General features: G+C 38.3%; 1 protein-coding gene across 2 annotated transcripts in view; it reads left to right on the top strand.

Annotated features, from left to right (window-relative positions):
- The window catches only part of DMD (dystrophin), a 2,068,501-nt gene that overhangs the window by 1,382,226 nt on the left and 664,844 nt on the right, over positions 1-21,431 (top strand). For both annotated transcript variants that reach the window (XM_080795194.1, XM_080795193.1), the window contains exon 50: positions 3,113-3,221. In XM_080795194.1, coding sequence (XP_080651320.1) covers positions 3,113-3,221 — 109 coding nt within the window. The remainder of the gene's footprint in view (positions 1-3,112; positions 3,222-21,431) is intronic.

Genomic DNA, 21,431 nt, shown 5'->3' with positions numbered 1-21,431 from the left:
GACCAACAAATAAAACTTCCATAATATATACATCATCGAATTCAACTTTGAATTATGTGTGAAACTTGAAGAAGTTGCGAGAATGTTTTTGTTACCAGCTGAATCAAAATCCATTGCTAATCATTACGAAAGTTGGGGGAATATACAATTCTGAGCTTACTGCATTTTTGACACTGAACAGTGTCCTCAGATGTTTGTGGTACATCAGGGCACTCCTTCATTTTTCTAAATTTCTACATTTGAAATTATAGTAGCACATTTACCCATCTGAAAAGAACAGTGGGCAAGATAACATTCGAATAAATGAATGAACTGTTCCAAATGTATATATTAAAGAAAGGAAACTGAATATATAAATGTGTTGTTTTTAGGATAACCAAAACCTTGTCCTTCATGCATTGAAATATTTTTATTTTAATATTTTAATTGACCATCTTGTGCTTTGCTTCATTAAGTAGTGCATAATAACTAACCAACAATTTTATAGTACTTTGCAGTTCACACAGTTCTTTTCTCATAAAATATCTCATTTAGTTTCTCCAACAAAGCTATGAGTTAGGTGGTGGTGTTATATCCACGTTTCAAGGATGATAAATCTGATTGACCTGATTTGCCACTGATGACGTAAGTCGTAGCAATGAGTTAAGAAAGAAATCTGGGACTTCTAATTCTAAAACACAATGGAATTGAAGCTTTTCTTTATTTTTAGGGGCGTCGTTATAAATATCATTTACCGTTCTGTTTTATTATACATTGATACACATGGAATATGAAGTTTAATACAGATCACTGTTTATTCAGTTGAGAGCCAGATGAAGTAGTTGATTTTGCTTTTAGAAGCCAGATTGTAAGATAAATACATATCTTTAAGTATTAGAAGCAAACTCAATGCAGTGAGATGTTTACACTGTGAGAAGAAAGTTGAACCTGAGGCAACTGTAGGAACAGAAAGCTCCCATCTCTCCTTTGCCCCTCTGGAATCATATGCTCATTGAGTAAAAGAGTAGGCAGATCCCAGCAGTATTGAAATCAATCTTTAATCTCTCAATCTCTTTCTCTCAGCACATGTAGGTGACTTCCTATAATTCAAATGATGTATGATGAGACCGCACCATATGTTGCCCTGTTACCCTTCCACAAATGACCAAGACCTCTACATTTTCTCAATATCTGCTTTTAAGTTTATTGTCTCCTCCCTGTTATCTGTTGCTACTTTTTGGTATCAGCATGGTTATTCTTAATATTCTGTCCTTGTGAAGTCACTGCAACTTTGCAAGGGAATCAGGAGACAAAATCCGTATTAATTCATTAGCTTTTTATAATATTTAATTCTCTGCGTTTAGCTCTGAGGTCAGAATGGAAAAATATCTTCCACATGATATGACTTTCAGTGGTAGTATTCTTCATTGATCAGAGGTGTTTGTTTCCTTTTGGAGTCAAGGCTTATGTTTCAGTAATAAAGAGTTATATTCACTGATGTGATAATAAATGTTTCACAACATGCACTGTGGACTAAAAAAAATTAAAAGCCCTGGTTTGCTGTCATGTCAGACCCAATAGACATAAGGAACCTCAAGAGCATAGATGATATAAATTAAGAAGTGATGAATTTTTAGTATTTGTTTTAGGACTTATTCCCTTGGCAGCTTTTCTTAATTAGGATTTCTTAAGAGAATTAAATGCTACAGAAAATGACTAAAAGGCCTATTTTCTTATTTCTTCTAAGGATGGTGCATATCTAGTCCATTGTTGATGCTAAGATAACTCATTAGGTATATTGATCACCTTAGGCTTTGGTTCTGGACAATCAGCATCAACTAGAAAATTGTTTGAAGTGCAAGCTCTTTGTTCCCACCCAAGATCTACTGAATCTAGAAATCTGGGGTTCGGACCTAGCTCTCAGTGGTTTCATGTGGCCTTCAGATGACTCTGTTGATCCCAAAGTATGAGAACTGCTGCTCCAGGGCATTAGGATTAATTCTCTCCTCCCCCCAGCCCCAATCGATTGAAAAGGTTTTCCCTAGGACCTTAGACTCATTTGCTTCCAGCCAGCAGAAAGGGTAGAGAATCCTCACACATTCTTTAAAAGCCTGATCCTAGACCCCATGTATATTACTTCTGTTCACATTCGACAGGCAATAAGTAACCATATGGCTAAACCACTGGTGTACTAGAGTCACCTCAAATCTGCTCCTGAGGGTCTTCTGTCAAATTTTCAGGCAGTTTGTGAGCCACTTGACATCTTGGTAAAGTAAAACTGGCTATGGTGGGTGCACTGACACCACAGAAATTGGCAAACATGAAAATTAGGATTTTTTTATTTTGTTATTTTATTTTGTACTTATATATTATTTTTGTCCAGAGACTCAGTTGTTAAACACATACCAGCATGCTGCTGGTCGCATGCAGGCTTGATGACTTCATGGGGAGCCCTGCAGCTGAAATGACACTTTAGAAATGTCCTGCTTTGAGCAAAATGGACCAAGCCTTTATACCCTCACCTTAATTGGTCACAGAATGAGGGCTCCCTGGAGAGGGCAAGCTCTCACCCAAGGCAGCTCTCTGCAGCTGAGAGAGTCCCTGAAGGACCACTGCCATCTTTTCCATCATTTAGGACAATCGTCCTTCCTTGAAGTGAACTCTGAGTGTCATATCCCCATGTGTACCCCAGCCTCTCCCTTTAAGAGGTTCTAATATAATTGACCTGGGGTGATTCAGGGCATTACAGTATTTTCTGATGTTCTCTGGATAATTCTTGTATGCAGTCACACTAGATACTCTTCAAAAGGGTGAAGACAATTGCTGAGATGACAATGTTTTTTGTTTGTGTTTGTTTTCCATTCATTAAGGTTTGCACTCTACTTCCTTTAAATGAAAATTGTGCCTGGAGCAAAAGTCTGAGTGCAGCACACAATCAATAAATGGTTGTAGGGTGGTTGGCTTAAAATAATTGTAACACCTTTGAAAGGAATTCTACCTAGAACAATTAATTTAGAAGAAAAGTACAATAGAAATACAATAATGTATCCACAAAATGAATTAATAACAACATGAATTAAGTTATCTTTAAGATGTTAATCAAATAAATAACATGTATGCTTTTCTATTAAAGAGAAAGTTGGAAGATCTGAGCTCTGATTGGAAGGTGGTAACCCATTTACTTCAAGAGCTGAGAGCAAAGCAGTCTGGCCTGGCTCCTGGACTGACCACTGTCGGAGCCCGTAAGTATACCAAATCATATGCACTCTGGCTGCAGCCATTTGTTCAAAAACATGACAGTGAGGTGATCTCTGAACAGAAGGGAGAATCTGCAATTATAAAAATAAGAATAAGCTTTAGTGTTATTTACTGTGCAAAATGCCTTACAGTTATGTTCCTTGGAAATGGGCTCTGATTCAGAATGCGGGATGGCAAAAGTATATTGGGATCTGTTCTCTGGAGCTACATCTATGACAAAGAAATATACAAGGGAGTGGACAGTGGAAGAGGCTGAAGGGTCATTTGACTGTAATAGTGGTCTCAGCCACATCCAAGGGAGCCTGAGATCTGGGCTGGCTCCAAAGGCTCTCTAGAAAGGCAAGAAGAGGGATAGCCTTTGTATTCCTCCACCAGCCAGTCTTTGCCCATTTTAGGGCCACCTAGTGGGGTGAAAGGGAGACCTTCAAAGAGTTTTTCTGGGGCCAAAGGTAATTCCTAATAAGGAATAACAGCAACAACCAATACTCCCAGCAGCAGGGATGGGTGTTGTTCCTGAAGAGGGGATCAGGGTGAGGTACCTGAGTACCAACTAATGCCATGTGTGGATTCTGTCTCAGTGTCTGTCTCAATGAATGCTCCATCATTTGGACGGTATTCTTCTAATAGGCCGATACAAATTGCTGAAACCATAGGAATGCACATGGTCCTCCTGGTACACAAATCCCCCCCTCCCCTTTGGAGAACAACTTTAAGAGCTCTTTCATGTTTGGTTCTGGAAAAAGAAAACTACACCATGACTACCACAAGCAGAATTGGGTTGGAATGTTTCTTCATTTAGCCCTAGCTTTGACTTTTGTTTTTCTTGTTATTTTCAGTTTATTTTTCTTCACTTTTTATTCATTTCTTAATGGAAGGTATGCATAAAATCTCATGGCAGTGTTAATCCTGGTTTTGGATCTCAGGGGAAAGGAGCCAGAAAACTTGGCTGTGCCAATTCTGTAATTAGACAGAACTAAAAACATCTTAGGGGTGGGGTGGGGGGTCGTTGTTTGGTTTTTTTGCCTTGTCTGTTTTTCAAAGATCAAGTGATTTAAGTATTAAAGCATGGTGACTGGTTCTTCAAGCAAAGTTGATTTTTATTTTGTATCAAGTAGAAATAAAGCACACTGACAATATCATAACCACGGGAGCACACTGATAGTTCAATAGAAGGCATACGTAGCATTTGAGTTAAAAGAGGTCATAGAATCTAGGGACAGTGTGTCTCATGTGCCCCCTCGGGTTTCTGAGCACTCATCAGAGTTCCATTTCATGATATTGAAAACTTGAAAAAGATATGCATGCATTCTTGTTTTGCTTTTGTTTTGTTTTGTTTTGTCAATCTGGGACAGTAAAATTGCTATGTCAAGGTTTATATTCAAGTAATTATATCAGGTTTATTTCTTTTTATGACCTATAATTTTTGGTTCCCTCAGTACATATGCATAGCTTGTTCCTATATAATCATTTATTGGCATTTGTTCTCTAGCTTTCTCTGTTATGTTCAGCCTCACTCTGTAACTCTTTAAAAAGATTGGGCTCCAATGATTTGTTTATAGTTTTGTTGAACTCTGAATGTTTCTGCTCCTACTTAAGCCACTTTTCACATGGTAGGAAGCTTGTAAAGTGAGGGCACCAAAATCTATTAAATCTGTAAAGTAACTAAATGTAACAATAATGTTTGTATTCCAAATTCCAGTTTGAATTTCCAACAACATAGGTAATTTATTTACTTGATAAGTATTTATTGAGTAATTTTTATGTATTGGGCATCATACTAGGTGCTGAAAATAATAAATCAAATAATGTAGTCTCTCTGTTCATGAAACATGTACTCTGACTGGGAGAAAAAAATAATGAGCTAACAAAGAAGAATATAGATAAGATCTCAATACTGTCCGGTATTCTAGAGTGTAGTCTATAGATTGACATCAGATGGGCACTTGCTAGAAATGCAGAATCTCAGGCCCTACCCCAGACCCAGTAAATCAGAATCTACATTTTAATAGGCTTCCCAGGTGAAGTTTGAGAAATGCAGTTAAGGAGAACAGAAGACCAGGGTAGGAGAGAAAGGGAATGGAAATGAAGACATGATCATAGTTTGGTCAGGAAAGCTTCTCTACTAAGAACATTTGCGGACATCAGAAAGCTGATGAAAATGAGGAGGTGAGCCATGCATTTATCTGGAGGAAACTAGAGAGAACAGCCCAAGCAAAGGCCTTGAAGTGGAGCAAGACGGGAGAATATAAAAAAAGACCAGTGATACCAGAGCAGAGGCGAGGGGACACGTTGCTGAAGCAGTGGTTAACAGCACCTTTCTCCACTCCTGCCCTACTTCCTTCTCCCACACCTAACAGCCCCACCTCCCCCTACTCTCTCCACACTGCCTCCAGTAGGCGAGTCTGGGAATGCCCTCAAGCTCCAAGCCACAGGGGGAGCTGGTGGGGTTGGGATCAGAGCTGGAGAAGAACTGAGGGACAGAGAAATTTTCTCAAAAGCAGGGGCTTTTCTTCCCCTGTAGCAAACTGACACAAAGCTGGGCATAAAGCAAAAATGTGAAATGCACAGTTGAATGAAAAGCATCAGTAAGGAGGCTGGTAGATCCAGAGCTGCTTTTATTCAAATAGAGCATTCTTTCTTTAGTGTGGTAGTTTAAACATCAGAATTAAGAATTATTTATATTATTTATGTTCCTGACTTCCAGAAAGTTAATCAGGAATAAATACAATATAGAAAAGGATAATCTAATTTGTAGACTGCTTCATATATATGATTATTTTCTCATGGACTATGTTGTAATACAATATACTTTTAGAACTCATCATAGCAGGTTTTCTCCAATGCACCCCTACAATGCAAAAAGTGATACAATATCGCTTTTCCATTTATGCCTTCATCCTCAAAATAATTGCAAAATACATAAACACACAGTTTTTATAAGGTGAGTATCCCAAACCTTGGAGAGGAAAATAGCTAGATTAAGATCACACAGCTGGGAAGAAACAGAGCCAGGATTCCAATCCAAGTGTGTCAGGCTCCAAAGCCTATGTTTTATTTTGTTTTGTTTTGTTTTGTTTTTTTGCTGTGCCTTGCACTATCTCTCTGTCCAAGAAGCTAATGGAAATTCTAGATATGGAAGCAGCTAGCCAGTAGTTAATGTTATTTAACTCAATCTTCGATGTATGAGGAAAAGAAGCGAGATATGTTGCTGTGATTTTTCTACTTAAGGAGTAGAAGAAATCAATTTGTTCTGTTTGAATTTCTTAGAACTATAGAACTCTGAACCTGGAATAGTCATTGAAATTTTCATCTGGCTGGATATTTTTATGTGTGGAAACTGAGGCCCTGAGGGCTTTTTGAAAAATAATAAACTAAGCTCCCGTATGGCTGCCTACTTAAATTATATAATATGATAAGGTGGTCCTGCCTGAGCCATATAAATTGTTTCAATTTATAAGATAAATAGGCATACTGGAAAAAAAACTTTTTTAGAGTCACTGTTGCTTGGATACCTGAGTGTATCAGTTACCTCTACATAAAAACACCACAAATGTAATGGCCTAATACAAGCGGTATTTACCTGCTCATGATTCTGTGGGCCTCCAGTTTGGGTTGTGATGAGCCGGATGGTGATACTGAAGGTCTTGCTAGGGGGTCGGTCATGTGCATGCAGTTCTCTAGCCCCTCAACAGGAGCTAGATGGTTGGAAATAGACTCACTCAAATATCTGATAGCCAGGGGCACCTGGGGGGCTCAATCGGTTAAGCATCTGTCTTCAGCTCAAGTCACAGTCCCAAGGTCCTGGGATTGAGCTGTGTGTTGGGATCCCTGCTCAGTAGGGAGACTACTTCTCCCTTTCCTTCTGCCCCTCCCCCCACTTGTGCTCGCTCTCTCTCTTTCTTAAATAATAAATAAAATCTTTTCAAGAATTATCTGCTAGCCAGCTGTTCGCTGGAGAACCTTGGTTCTTCACGAGGCCTCTCCTCCTCCAGTAGGCTAGACTGGGCTTTCATTATATGGCATCCTCAGGACCGTATTAAGAGTATTAAGTGGGAGCACCAACATTTCTTGATACCTAGACTCTGGAATTCACACATCACTTCTGCTTCATTCTGTTGGCAGAGCACGTTGTAAAGCCAGGCCAGACTCGGGGAGTGGAGAGATACACCATGTCTTGAAAGAAGAGCTGCATTGTCATTGCAAAAGGGCTGTGTACATGGATGGGAGACATTATTGGGGTCCTCTTTTCACTCAGATTACATTGGGGAAAAGGGGAGAAAGCCAAGATAAATGTGTTGGTCTGTATCATATCCATTGTCCTATACCAATGGTTCTTGAGCTTTACCTTCATGAAAACCACCCATTTCTCATTACAGCACACATTGTTAGGCTTCGATCCCAGCATTACTGAGTCAGGAGATCTGCGGTGAGGCCTGAGAGCTTGCATCTCTCAAAAGTCCCCAGGTGGTGCTACTGCTACTGGTTCTGGGACTGTGCTTTCAGAACTACTACCATGGGCCTGAGTGGTGACAGTTCATCTGTGTGCCTGTGTGCAGTGTGGAGTGGCATTTGACTGAGATCCAGCGCTGAGAATGCCAGACAGAACTCCATGCTATTTCAGCACCACCACTTCTCTCCCTACCCCCCAAAACTCTGTAGCTTGAAAGTTCAAGAAGATGGACAGAGCACTAAGCCCAGGCAATATAGGCCTAGCCAAGCAGCTCAGGCATCAGAGAGGATAATAGCCATGCTTATACAGAGCTCCCTGAGAGACTCTAGGGAACATTTAGGTAGATAGGACTTCGTATGGGACTGAAGGACTGCATGGCAGATGGAGGCAAAGAGCCAGCAAATCTGGTTGTAAATGTCAATGCGAATCCTTTCTCATTCACAAGCTGCTGGGGCTGAGAATGTTCGCATTCCACAATACCCAATTTAGCAGTTTCGAAATAAATTGCATATAGAACATACTAATGTGAAGACCCCCAAGTCAGGATATTGGAGTTCTTCAAGTGTCCCAGGATATAAACTGTGAAATGAATGACCATTGTATATATAGACACATAGAAATGCCCATTAATAGAGGTTTCTAGTTGATTAAACACTGGTAAAACCATCCCTTCCTGTAATTAATTTTGGAGAGAGCAAGTCTCAAGTGTAATCACAAAAGTGCTGCCTTAGAGGTCAAGAAGCCTAAATTCTAATCTCACTTGTGCTACCAACTTTTGGTAAAGAGCCAGAGAGTAAATATTTTCAGCTTTGGGGGTCATGTAATCAACTTTGTCATTGTATATTCAAAGCAGCTATACCGTAGACAATACATAAATAAACAGACATGAGTGTAGTCCATTAACACTTTATTTCCAGAAACCCAATGGAGGCAGATTGCTTGCTCTAATCCCCTCAGCACTAGTCCTTCCTATAAACCCCAAGGCTTCTAATTTCAAGTACCTGTGACTCTGCCCAGGCGCTCTGTTCCACAGGAGAAGCTCACCTACCTGCAAAGCAGGTTAGAAGTGCTGGGGAGAAGATATCCCTGGAATGTCTTCATTCAACCACTCATTTACAGGAAGGGATGGATAAATATCTCATCTTCACTTCTTGGGTAGGACCACTCCAGAGCATGTTCCAAACCACAGGTCTCTAGTGGGTTGAGCCACTGTTGCCCACAGTGATAACCTGTTCATTAGCTTGGCTTGTGTAGACTTTCTTCCCATTCTTCATTTTTTTACTCTTCCAACACAGCTTTCTGGTATCTTATACCAGTGAAACTACTTGTACTCAAATCCCTACTCCAGGGGAAACTAAATTAATACGACAGGTCTTAGAATCCGTGCCATTGTTCTACCTTTTGAATAAATTGTGTTGTGATTTCCATTTTGCAGATGAGAAAATCAAGGGTGAGAAAGATTAAATAATTTGTCCAAAGCTATAAGGCTAGTAAGCGTCGGAGTGGGTATTCAGAGTTAGGTCTCTGTGATTTCAAAGTTGATGCTATTAATCAGAACACCATATCTCAAGCAGTGATTCATTTATCTTCATTCAAATTTTTGAGGGCTATATTTAAATATCAAATACTCACGTAGAAGGTTATTTATACACTTACTATTCAAACTTCACTTGCCTCTCTAGAGTTGAATTAAAACATTCCAAAGCTGCTTCAGTAATACTTTAAATATCTAGGCAGTTCGATAAAAGCATGAGGTTAATTGGAGCCTAAATGTAATCTCAGCATACCATTTATTTGTTTAATTTAAATTGTGATAAAATAATTTATTAGGAAAATGTCCTTTATTTATCTGCAATGATCATGTCTAAGGAAGGAAGCTGTCAGGTCTCACCTTCTTACTCCCCATTTGAGTTCCCATCATTCTCAAAAACACAAGGAGGAGGGGCTGCTTGCTGCCTTAGTCCATAGAGCATGGGACTCTTGATCTCAGGGTCAAGTATTCAGTCCCCCCACTGGGTAGAGTTTACTTAAAACAAGCAAAAAACATACAAGGAAGAGGGCCACCCATATCCTTTCCTGGATCCTCTGTTTCCCCACTATTGACTCTGCTTGCACTGTACCTTTAGGCCACATCAGTTCCAGTGCATCCAAGGCTTTCTCTGCCTCATGAACTGTTGATCACTCTACTGAAAACACCTAGGTACATATATACAATCATCAGCTTTATAATTAAAACCTCTAAATCTTAAAAACTTTCTCAGGTCTAGTATACTAAGAGTAAGATTTTGTACCAAAAATATGAAGCCCCCTAATCAATTATGGTAATGGTAAAAGAAATTTATTTTAGACCCTCCTCAAGATAGTTCAAATCTCTGAGCAATTACAGAGGCCCTCCAACTCTTGGCAGCAGTAAATTAATTAATTAATCAATTAAATCATATTTGTTTGCATCAGTGAGATGAGGGTGAACAAGGGTACTCGAAATACACTGAGATGTGTCACACTGTATAAGGGAGGTGACAGCAGGAAACTCTGCTGGGGAGGCCCTAGTATTGCTTACACTGATCTGAAGAAAGTCCTTCTAATGCAAGCAAGTGGGAGTCCCTGGTCCCAGGCCAGGTTCTTTGACAAAGTTCCCTGGTTAACAGGGTGGATACAACAGTGCTATTAATATGCAAGATGGCATAGAGTGTAAAAGCTAGAGTATTTAGATGTTAATTATCCATTTTGTGATGATGAAGTTCCCTTTATTCTCCCTCTCTTAACCTTTGGCAGTTTTATTGCTTGGTTACCATCTCTGGTTGGAGCCAAGCTTTGAGGTTTGAACTGGCAAAGGAAGAGAAGTTCTAATCCATCACTTGTAATGCTTGTTGGAAGCATTCCTGGAAGTTTCACTGTGTGCATGGGTGTGTGTGTGTGTGTGTGTGTGTGTGTGTGTGTGTGTGTCTGTGTTGGAGGAGGAGGAGAATAACATCAATAGTTAAATAAAGTATTCTGCTCATAAGAGATTTTTCATTTATACATATATCCTGCATTTTAACAGAAATAAAGTGTTCATTTCAGTAAAATTACCTTAGTCTTCTTATATTATTTAATTCCTTCCAGAAAAGGACCTTTGGAAATCACTACAGAATACATGGTATTGTTGAATTTCTTCTCAGGCTATTATCAAGTGGAAATTATAATTTTTTAAACATAGTCATGAGAATAGATATCCCATAGCCCACAAAGGAAAGACTTCTCATTGTATTTCTAAAATTTTTCTGAATCAACTTAAAATTGAATATAATTTTATCCTCAAAGAAAGCGGATTCCCAAAGGAAATTACAGCAGTTTGCACTTAAATTTTAGATTCTAAGATTGTGATCTGAAAGGTCTTTGAGAGGTCATTCATTCTTTTCCCCTGTCTTCCAGAAAGGCTCTCTCCTTCTTAGAAACAATCTTAAGGTTAATTGCCTACTCTCTTCTTAAAAAGTCAAGAGTAGATGGAGTTCCACCACTGCTGTTACAGTCAAGATAGTCTTTCAGCTACTTAACCCAAGTTCCAGTTACTGTCTAAATCATTTTTTGAGTAGAAGAAAACACTTCTGCTCACTTTATTAGACATTCTTCAAAGTCTATTACTTAATCTCCCTCACACTTTGCTTTTTTCACATAAATCAGGTGAGTACCCATAGCCTATCAACAAAAAAGCTGTTTCTCAAATGTTTAAACATCTCTGGCCCCTCTTCTACTCCTCCCAAGTATGTTTCCATGTCATTTTTCTCTTGTAGGCTTCATGATTGGACCCTGTCCCATAATGACTGGTCTACTCATGACTCAGATCACAAGGTCTCCATACCCTTTCCAACTTTTATATGATGATATCATGCTGCCTGCTGTAATGTACTACTAACTCATAATAAATGTGGCCACTAGTTGAGGACCTAATGTTTTTCCAACATTTTACCTTAGTCAGTCATGTCCTTCTATACTGGAACATCCAAAAATTTTCCCTTATAATATAAAGTATCTTTAAACTGACTCACATGATTTCATCTGCCACATTTATACATGATCATGTTTTCCCCATCCTAGAACTATTTTACCTCAACCACACATTCTCCTCCCAGTACTAGCAAATCTCTCTCCTCTCATCCACAGCCACCATTCTAGAAAGAGTCCTCTTCATTCCTGGGTCTAGTTCATCCCTCACTGCAGCCTCACTGAATCCTTCCATGAAAATGCCCTAAGGCCAGAAAATGACCTCTATGTTAAAATAGTGTTTCAATCTTCATCTTGTTTAAACTCCAAGTAACATTTAATGTCCTTGGCCACTCCTGGTTTGAAACATTTCTTTCTTCCTTTTGCATACATAGCATCACTCTGTGTTTCCTCTTATCTCCCTGGCTACTCTTTTTCAGCTTCTTGGCTGGCTTAACCTTCTCTAAGTAGCTTCTCAATGTTGCAAGTAATGGAGATTTGTTTTTTAACATATTTTAATCTCTTGGATAATCTCATCCACTTGCATGATTTCAATTACCAACTATACATTGAAAACTCTCACATCCTCACTTTAAATCTACACCTCTCTTTTGAGTTCTGGGTTTGCACACTAACTTAGAAATATAATAGCAGAAAAATAAACAAGTATCTGTATCCTCATGGAGCTAATGTTTCTGTGGGAATAGACAATAAAGAAAATAGATACAGCGTGTTCACATGTTCTTTTTTTAAGATTTTATTTACTTATTTGAGAGAGAGAGTGAGACAGAGAACACAAGCAGGGGGAGGGGCAGGGGGTGGGGCAGAGGGAGAGGGAGAAGCAGACTCCCTGCTGAGCAGGGTGCCCAACTAGAGGCTCAATCCTCAGACTCCGGGATCATGACTTGAGATGAAGGCAGACACTTAATTGACCAAGCCACCCAGGTGCTCCAATATGTTCACATGTTCTGAAGTGATAACTGCAATGGAAAAGAAAGCAGGGAAGAGCCTAAGGAGTGTGGGTATGGAGTACGAGGGTGAGGCTAATAAGGACACTTTTGCTGAAAAGGTAGAATTTAGGTGAAGCCTTGAATGTGGTCAGAATGTGAGCCATGTGGATTTCTGGGGGAAGAACATTCTAGGCTGCAGAATTCCAGGGATGGCATTCTAACAAATGCCATGACAGGGGAACATGACATATATTGGAAGGACAAGTGTGGCTAGAGCACATTGAATGAAGAAGATAGCAGTTATGAGCGAAGGTCAGATCAGGAGAGTTTTAAATGCCCTTGGGATGACTTTGACTTTTACTTTGTTAAGAGAAAGAGCCAATAGAAGCATTTGAGCCCAGCAGTGAGATAATCTGACATAAGTTTTGGCAAAAATTTTCTGGGTGCATTAAGAATATACTGTAAAGAGAAGATTAGTGGAGAAGCAAGAGAGGACCAGTTAAGAGACTTATTGAATAATTTAGATGAGAAACTATGATAATTTTGTCCAGAGTAGGGAGAGTGGAAGTGATGAGAGGTGAGAGGTGGACAGGTTTTGGATGTGTCTAAAAGCTAGAGCCAACAGGATCGGTTGACAGATTTGATAAGGGGAATGAGAAAATCAATGAGGTTTTCTGGCTTGAGAAAACCATAAGAATGGTGTAATCATTTACCAAGTGAGGGAAGATGGTAGGAGGTGCAGAGTGGTGGGAGGCTATATATATATATATATATATATATATATGACCTCTGTTTTATACAAATTAAGTTACATATGCCTTCTAGTTATTGAAATGGAGATGTAGAATAGGTAGAAGTATATATGCCCTGGATGTTAGGAGACAGATCCAGTCTAGAGATATAAATATGTAATTTTTAGCGTATAGCTGAGCCATGAAGTTTTGCCAGTGAAAGCCTAAGAGTGAATGCAGATAGAAAAGAGAAGATCTGAAAAGACAGCCCTGGAGGACCCCAATGGTAACAGGTTGGGGATACCATAATGAGTAGTCATTGAAATATAAGGAAAACCAAGACAAAAACCTGGAAGCCAAGTGAAGGAAGTGAATTCAGGAGAAGGACTTGATAAAACATGTCACATGTGACCTATAAGTCTATTAAGATGGCCTGAGAACCAACCTTGGATTTAACAAACTTGAATGGAGTGGTAGAGGGATACAGTACTGACTAGTGAATTCAAGAGAACCCATGTATCCAACAACTCACTCACTATCTGTACTTGGTCAGCTTTCCGACTCTTCAAATCTACTGTGTCCAAAATTGAACTAGTGAATTTACTCTCCCATCTTCTTTTCTTGTATTCCCTATCTCAGGAAATGGCAACATCACAGACTCAAGCCAGTACCAGTAAGTGATCATAAATGGATACCTCTTTCTCCAGTTTTCTTATCCAATTGATCACCAAGTCCTACTGATATCACTTAAATATCTTCCAAATTATTTCAGCCATCCCCATCCCTTCTGTTACCATCAAATTTTACCTTGCCTCCTCACTGATGGCATTGACCTCCCTCTAGCCCATTACCCATAGAAACATGCTCCACAAAGAATAATACTGCAACATTTAAACCTCATTTTTTAAAATTTCTTTTCAGCGTAACAGTATGCATTGTTTTTTCACCACACCCAGTGCTCCATGCAATCTGTGCCCTCCCCAATACCCACCACCTGGCTCCCCCAACCTCCCACCCCCCGCCCCTTCAAAACTCTCAGGTTGTTTTTCAGAGTCCATAGTCTCTCATGGTTCACCTCCCCTTCCAATTTCCCTCAACTCCCTTCTCCTCTCCATCTCCCCATGTCCTCCATGTTATTCCTTATGCTCCACAAATAAGTGAAACCATATGATAATTGACTCTCTCTGCTTGACTTATTTCACTCAGCATAAACTCTTCCAGTCCTGTCCATGTTGCTACAAAAGCTGGGTATTCATCCTTTCTGATGGAGGCATAATACTCCATAGTGTAAACCTCATTTTATTATAATCCTTGAATGGTATCCCATTGCTTTTAGGATAAATCCCCAGATCATTAACATGTCCCACAAGGTCTTATGTAATGGTTCCCTGCTTACCCTTCTTGCTTCACTGTCCCCCTGCCCCTTTTCTTCAAAACCTAACCTCTCTTCTTTTTTTAGTTCTTTTAGCACATCTGCTTCTTCTGGACATATGGTCTTATGTATGTTTTGGCTCAGGGTTTCCACACCTACTACTTTTTCACCTGGATGATCTCTCTCCTTACTCATTCTTTAAATCTCACTTGTACCTTTTATTCTGCAGAACTCTTTCCTTGAGCCTCATATTGTACAATCTGAAAACACATTTTTCTCTTTCATAGCCTTATCATCATTTTGATTTCTAAATTATTCATGTCATATTTTTTTGTTTCCTAATAGACTCTAAGTTCCAAGAGGATCCTATTTTATATCTTCTTCATCAGTGTATACCCTCTTGTGTATGTGACTTTTTATTCAGTGACTAGTGTGTAGTACATGGCCAGCTAATATATTTTGACCAGATGTATAGTACATTTATTTTGGAGTTGTATCAAATAAGTCAACCTTCCAGGTAATTATAAACCAGAGAGATTAAGTGATTATGTGCTTGTCCAACTGGTTTGTGGCAGAATCAGGACTCAAACCCTCATCTGCTGAGTCTGATTTTAGTGTTCTTCAGTATTCTTACATATCGCAACCCTATTTTCTGTTTAGCAACTGACAGATACATTTATCCTCATATTCTCAGTGGTAAATCCTGCTTTGTTAAGACTGCAGTATCAATCAAATGGGGATATGCTGTGGCTCTGATGCAAATCTTGCAGGCTAAATTCAGCCTGCATCTTGTTCCTTACCTCTCATTCTTGACAATGTCTTGATATCCAAATTGAGAACCTCTACTTAATGGTCTAACATGCTGTCTCCCTCTGAAAATTTGTTCACTTTATTCCTTCTCTCATTCCAGATGTTTTTTGAGAAAATATATTTCATTCTCATTTTCCAAAGTATTTACCAATCCATGATGAGTTCTTTGAACATTCACTCTACCTATTGTAATATTTAAGCAAAATTGCTATTGACATTAACTACACCAGTGCCTAAATTGTAATATAGACCTACAATAGAAAAACAAAAAGTCAAAATTATAATACCTCCAATTCTTGCTTCTGAGATGATTATCATAACTTCAAAAAAATCTTTGTTCTTCAACACTAAAAAAATAGGAATTAAATAAAACAAATTAGTCAATCTTTGATGTCACTTCAGCTTCTCAGGGTTATTCTTTATTTTTGAAGAAATTTATGGATAAAAGATGTAAATAAACTTCCTATAATGTTTACTGTGGATTATAAGTGGAAAAGGTAGTTTTACTTCTCAAAGTGAATTTAAAAAGTTGTTTCCTCCATATTAGTATTTTTTTTTTGACTCTATGATTTGGTGATAAGCTTTTTGCTCACTAAGTCCAGCAAGATCAAAAGAGAAGCCCTATTATTTTCCTTCCTGATTCTTATTTGTTTAAGGTAAAATGTGCCTTTTTCTTTTGAACCTACACTCTGTGTTTAACAAATAAGGACGTAACACAGAATTGAATTGTGTGCTCTGGATGAGATTTTTTTCAAGGTCAGGACCCAGTTTCACAAGAAATTTTATTTTTTTCCAATACAGCTGACATCCACTCTGACCAGCTGAAAGACAAACTTGTCTAATAAAGCTTTCAGATTCAATTTGCTCTCTGCATACAGCTTGAGGATCTCTGGAGGTCACTCACAGCACGTGCAGCAACCCCAACAGGGATAAGTAATGAAAAGATTCTGGCTAAAAAGCTGACACTATCCCTTCCAACCTCCTTGAATGAGAATATAATAAGCAAGTTTATAGACACAAATCTCTATGATTCTGGGGATTTCCATCTTGATCTCTGACTCCGAGGAACATTTGAATGCACGGATTTGTATCTATTATCTGAGTGAATAAATGCTTCATATTGAGCATATTGAGAAAAATCTATTTTAACAACAAAGGTTTGATGTAAATCAGGCAAAACAACATTGTCACTTCATGTTGAACTCTGTTAGAGGGTCCCAAAGGCCTCACAGTCAGCTTCTATTCCAGTAATACCTAGAAATATCATAGCTTTTTTCAAAAATAATACCTGTTTCATTTCAGTTATTCCCTCTGGCTTTTGCATTGACCCCAACATACCTAATATTTATCTTAGAGCTAACAGGCATTAATGCCTTGCTCTGTACCAGCCATGATGCTAAATATTCTTTGTGCATCATTCCATTTGATCTTACAACAGCCTTATGAGGTAGGTACCATATTATTTTCTTTTTCCCCATAGGAAGAGTAATACTTAGAGTTGTTATCCCAAAGACAACCAAGTACAAGGCAGACATGGCATGGCTCTGAAACCATATCTTCCTCAAGTCCATGCCTGTCTTTAAACATTTATGTTAAATATACTTGGTCTTGGCAATGCAGATGATACAGTGGACTCCATAGACTATAGAATCAGTTCTGTCATATTGTTCATACTTTTGTAATGTATTTTTCAAGTACAGTTCAATAGCAATATTCTGTCCCCCTTCTTTGTTCTCTTGCATGACATCCAAATCTCATATTAAAGCTGTGTGTGTGGACTTTGTCTTAAATAGTAGCATCCTTGTTACTTAGTACTACACTTGTACCTATGGAAGTGATTTCCATAAGAAGAAATATATAGTAAGGATTTTTTCATTTTTTTCTCTCTTTTTCTCTTCTTTTTCCCCTTCCCCTGGAAGATAGGGCCATGGAGACCAAAAAAAAAAAGGCATTGAGATGATAGGCCTGTTTCTCCCACAATGTAACTATTGAGCCTTATTTATTCTCCCAGTTTCGTATCTGTCAGTACAAGGTCAAACAGCCAGTACAGCAGCAGAATTATAAAAAGTAGATGTGGAAAAGACCACAAAGCACTCTAGTCCAGTGCCCTGCTACAGTTCAAAATTAATTTTTAAAAAACCTAGTTAAGCAAAGCTTCATTTAATCTCTTCTTAAGGAACACCACAACCTTCTTGGTCAGACCTGGCTTTCCAAAAATATTACCTGGCATTTTCGTTGTTCAGTAGCTGTGGTGAATAAGTGGACCCTATTGTTCACTTCAGCATGAAATAATTGAAATGAATATTGACTTGGACTTCATCCAACCAAGCACACAACCCAGGAACCTGGGCTTTATCCTCTCTTCTGGGGATCCTCCCCTTCTTCTCTCAAAGTGATAGATGCCTCTCTATTATGTTCCCATACCTCCATTTACCTCTCATCTCCAGTTTTAACTTGTCCCCTGCTCTCTTACTTTTCATGATTGGTTATTATGGTAGGTTTTTTTCTTTATTTCACTTGAACCCGGGGTTATATGCTTTAAAAAAATACTAAGAGCTACTGGACTAGACAATATGGAAATTTCTGTGAAAATAAAAGGAAGCACAGTTAACAGCCTTGTTAGAACTAATCAAAATGGATATCACTGACCTCTCCACTTAGCCAGTGTCCCACTTAAGCATGCCCCTAAACCAGTATGTATTTTTCACATGTGAATAAATCTGAGGCATTATAGTAAAAGCTGGTGTGAGAAAGGCAGTGAGTGCAAGTGGATTGAAATAAATGAGTTGGCAGAAAAGATGAGGACAATAATAAGCCATACTAAACATGTACACTCAAGGAATAAATTGGCAGTGGCACAGTAACTAAATGAATGATAAGGTTGGCCAGACTGACACATGAATAGCAACTAAAACAAGTTATGACTACAGTCAGTGAGGCTAGAAATGGAGAAAACAAAACATTGAAAGCCAAATGATCATAAGCAATAAAATCCTTTATAAGTGCATATTATCTACTTTGATCTTAAAAATATCCCTGAAGAGTGAGGATTATTATTTTCTGTAGTTGGGGAAACTAAATAAGAAAGGACTCAAGACAGAAGCTTTTATCTTTCTATTTCTAGTGCATTGTTGCTCAAACTATACTAGTGAGAATAGGAATTTATTCACCAAATCATAGCATGTTGCAATTAGTAGATGCCTTCTGAAGCTTGGAAGATATAATTTGGTGGGGCCAGTAAAAAATCCTTACTTCATATAAAGTAAGTTATTAGTTTATAGCATGTGCTATTTCAGTAAGAATTGGGTTAATTAATGATATGAATTACTTTGAGGAGGTTTTAGGTGTTTTGTCTTTTTTTCCATGAAGAGCCAAATAGTGTGTTTGATTTTGAAGGTCAGAAGGTAACTCTGCTACTGAAGTGCACAGGCATTCATCGATGGCACATACACGAATGAGTGCACTTGTGTTTTAAAAAAAACTTTATTTATAAAAATGGTGAGCCAAATTTGGCATAAGAAATGTGGTTTACTAACCCCTTTTTTAGATAAATATTTGCTGATAGACTCATAGTAGATAATAAAGGAAATATAGATTGTTGAATGTATTTCTCTAATCGTTTTAAGGCTTCCTACTAGGAGAAAAAGATTTCTTATCCATAGTGTTTTAAAGGCTTACTCAGAAATAGGCATACTATGTGCCTAGCATAGGATGGTAACTTGTAAAGCCTTTATAGTAGAAATGAAGAGATTGTATGAAATACTTGCTATAAGTATTAAAGAGTGTTCTGCTGTTATTTAAAAAGCATTTAGTAATACCTGTATAAAGAGAATTAAGCCTAAAATATTTTGTCCTTACCTTAGAGAACATTTTCTCATCTCAGTAGTAAAAATACAAAAACAAGGGACAACTAGATATCAGATGATTTTATTCTTATAAATGTTAAGTCCCATATATTTAATTATTGAGACACCCTTAGGTGTACCTCAATAGAGGTAATCATTTTTATATTGTCTGAAATCAAATTACTGTTCCCAGTTCTAGGGATGACAGTGTTATATATCACACTGGAGCCTGCTTTGAGCCTTGAAACCATTAGCACACTTCTACAAAGGTAGAAGTGTCTCCCAAAGAAGCATCACAGACGAGCAGAAAAAGGCTATGATAATGCCATTTTAGCTGACTAAAACTTAATTAATGAACAAGTTGGAAACCAGATAAAGCACAAAGTCAGAGCCAGTGGGAAATGTCACTATCGGGTTGATGAGAAGCTATTTCCCAATACACTCTTAGTTAGTGGTGAGGTTCCTTCTCCAACTGTAGGTTCTAATTTTATATATGGAAGGAGAATATTTTTTCAAGAGAATTAGAAGACAAGTCACAGATTAGGAGAAAATATTTGCAAACGACACATCTGATAAGGAACTGTTACACAAAATAAATAACTCTTAAACTCAACAATAACAATACAAACAATATGATTAAAAATGGCCCAAAGCCCTGAACAGTTGGGTCACCAAAGATACAGAGATGCACATAAGCATATGAAAAGATGCTCCACATCTTTTGTCATAGGGAAATGCAGATTAAGATAACGAAAGAAAAAGTAAAACAAAAACAAACAACAACAACAAAGAACAATGAGATACCACTTACAACCTTTGAAGAAGGGCCAAAATCTAGAACACTGACCATCCCCCAAATGCTGGTGAGAGAGTGTGGGGCAATAGGAGCTCTCTTTCATTACTGATGAGAATACAAAATGGTACAGGTAGTTCGGAAGATAGTTTGGTGGGGCGGAGGGGTTTGGTTTTGGGGGGTTTTTTGGTTTTGTTTTGTTTTGTTTTTTGTTTGTTTGTTTGTTTTTACAAAAGAAAACATACTCTTACCATATGATCCAGCAATCACAATCATTGTTATTTACCCAGGGGAGTTGAAAATTCATGTCCACACAAAAACTTGTACATGGATGTTTATAGCAGATTTATTTGCAATTGCCAAAACTAGGAAGCAGCCAAGATGTCCTTCACTAAGTTCATGGATAAGTAAACTGTTACAGCCCAGCAATAAAATATTATTTGGCACAAAAAAGAAATGAGCTATCAAGCCATGAAGAGCATGGAGGAACCTCAAATGCTTATTACTAAGTGAAAGAAGCCAATCTGAAAAGGCTACATACGTCTGAGTCCAGCTACATGATATCCTAGAAAAAGCAAAACCATGGAGACAGTAAAAAGATCAGTGGTTGCCAAGGGTTCAGCAGAAAGTGGTTGGGACTTGGGGAAGAGAGGTGCATAGGGAGAGTGAAGAGGATTTTTAGGGCAGTGAAAATATTTTATATGATAATGATGGATTCATGTCATTATAAAGTTTTCCAAACCCATATACACTGTAACCGAGGAGTGAACCCTAAGACATATTATAAACTTTAGACAGTTATGATAGATCAGTGTGGGTACATCCTGGGTCAAAAGTGTACAATTCTGGTGAGTGATACTGGTAATGGGGAAGGCCATGCCTGTGTGGGTGTAGGGAGTACATGGGGAAACCCTGTGCCTCCCTCTCAATTTTGTTGTAAATCTGAAACTTGTCTTTAAAAAGTCTTTTAAAGAACTCCTCAAACTCAACACACACAAAACAGATAATCATATTAAAAAATGGGCAGAAGATATGAACAGACACTTCTCCAAGGAAGACATACAAATGGCTACCAGACACATGAAAAAATGTTCATCATCACTAGCCATCAGGGAGATTCAAATCAAAACCACATTGAGATACCACCTTACACCAGTTAGAATGGCCAAAATTAGCAAGACAGGAAACAACTGTGTTGGAGAGGATGTGGAGAAAGGGGAACCCTCTTACACTGTTGGTGGGAATGCAAACTGGTGCAGCTACTTTGGAGAACAGTGTGG

This window comes from Martes martes (assembly GCF_963455335.1).
Source record: "Martes martes genome assembly, chromosome: X".
In the NCBI taxonomy this organism is placed as follows: domain Eukaryota; kingdom Metazoa; phylum Chordata; class Mammalia; order Carnivora; family Mustelidae; genus Martes; species Martes martes.
Note: the sequence above shows the minus strand (reverse complement) of the source record. Positions and strands in the feature narration are given on the sequence as shown.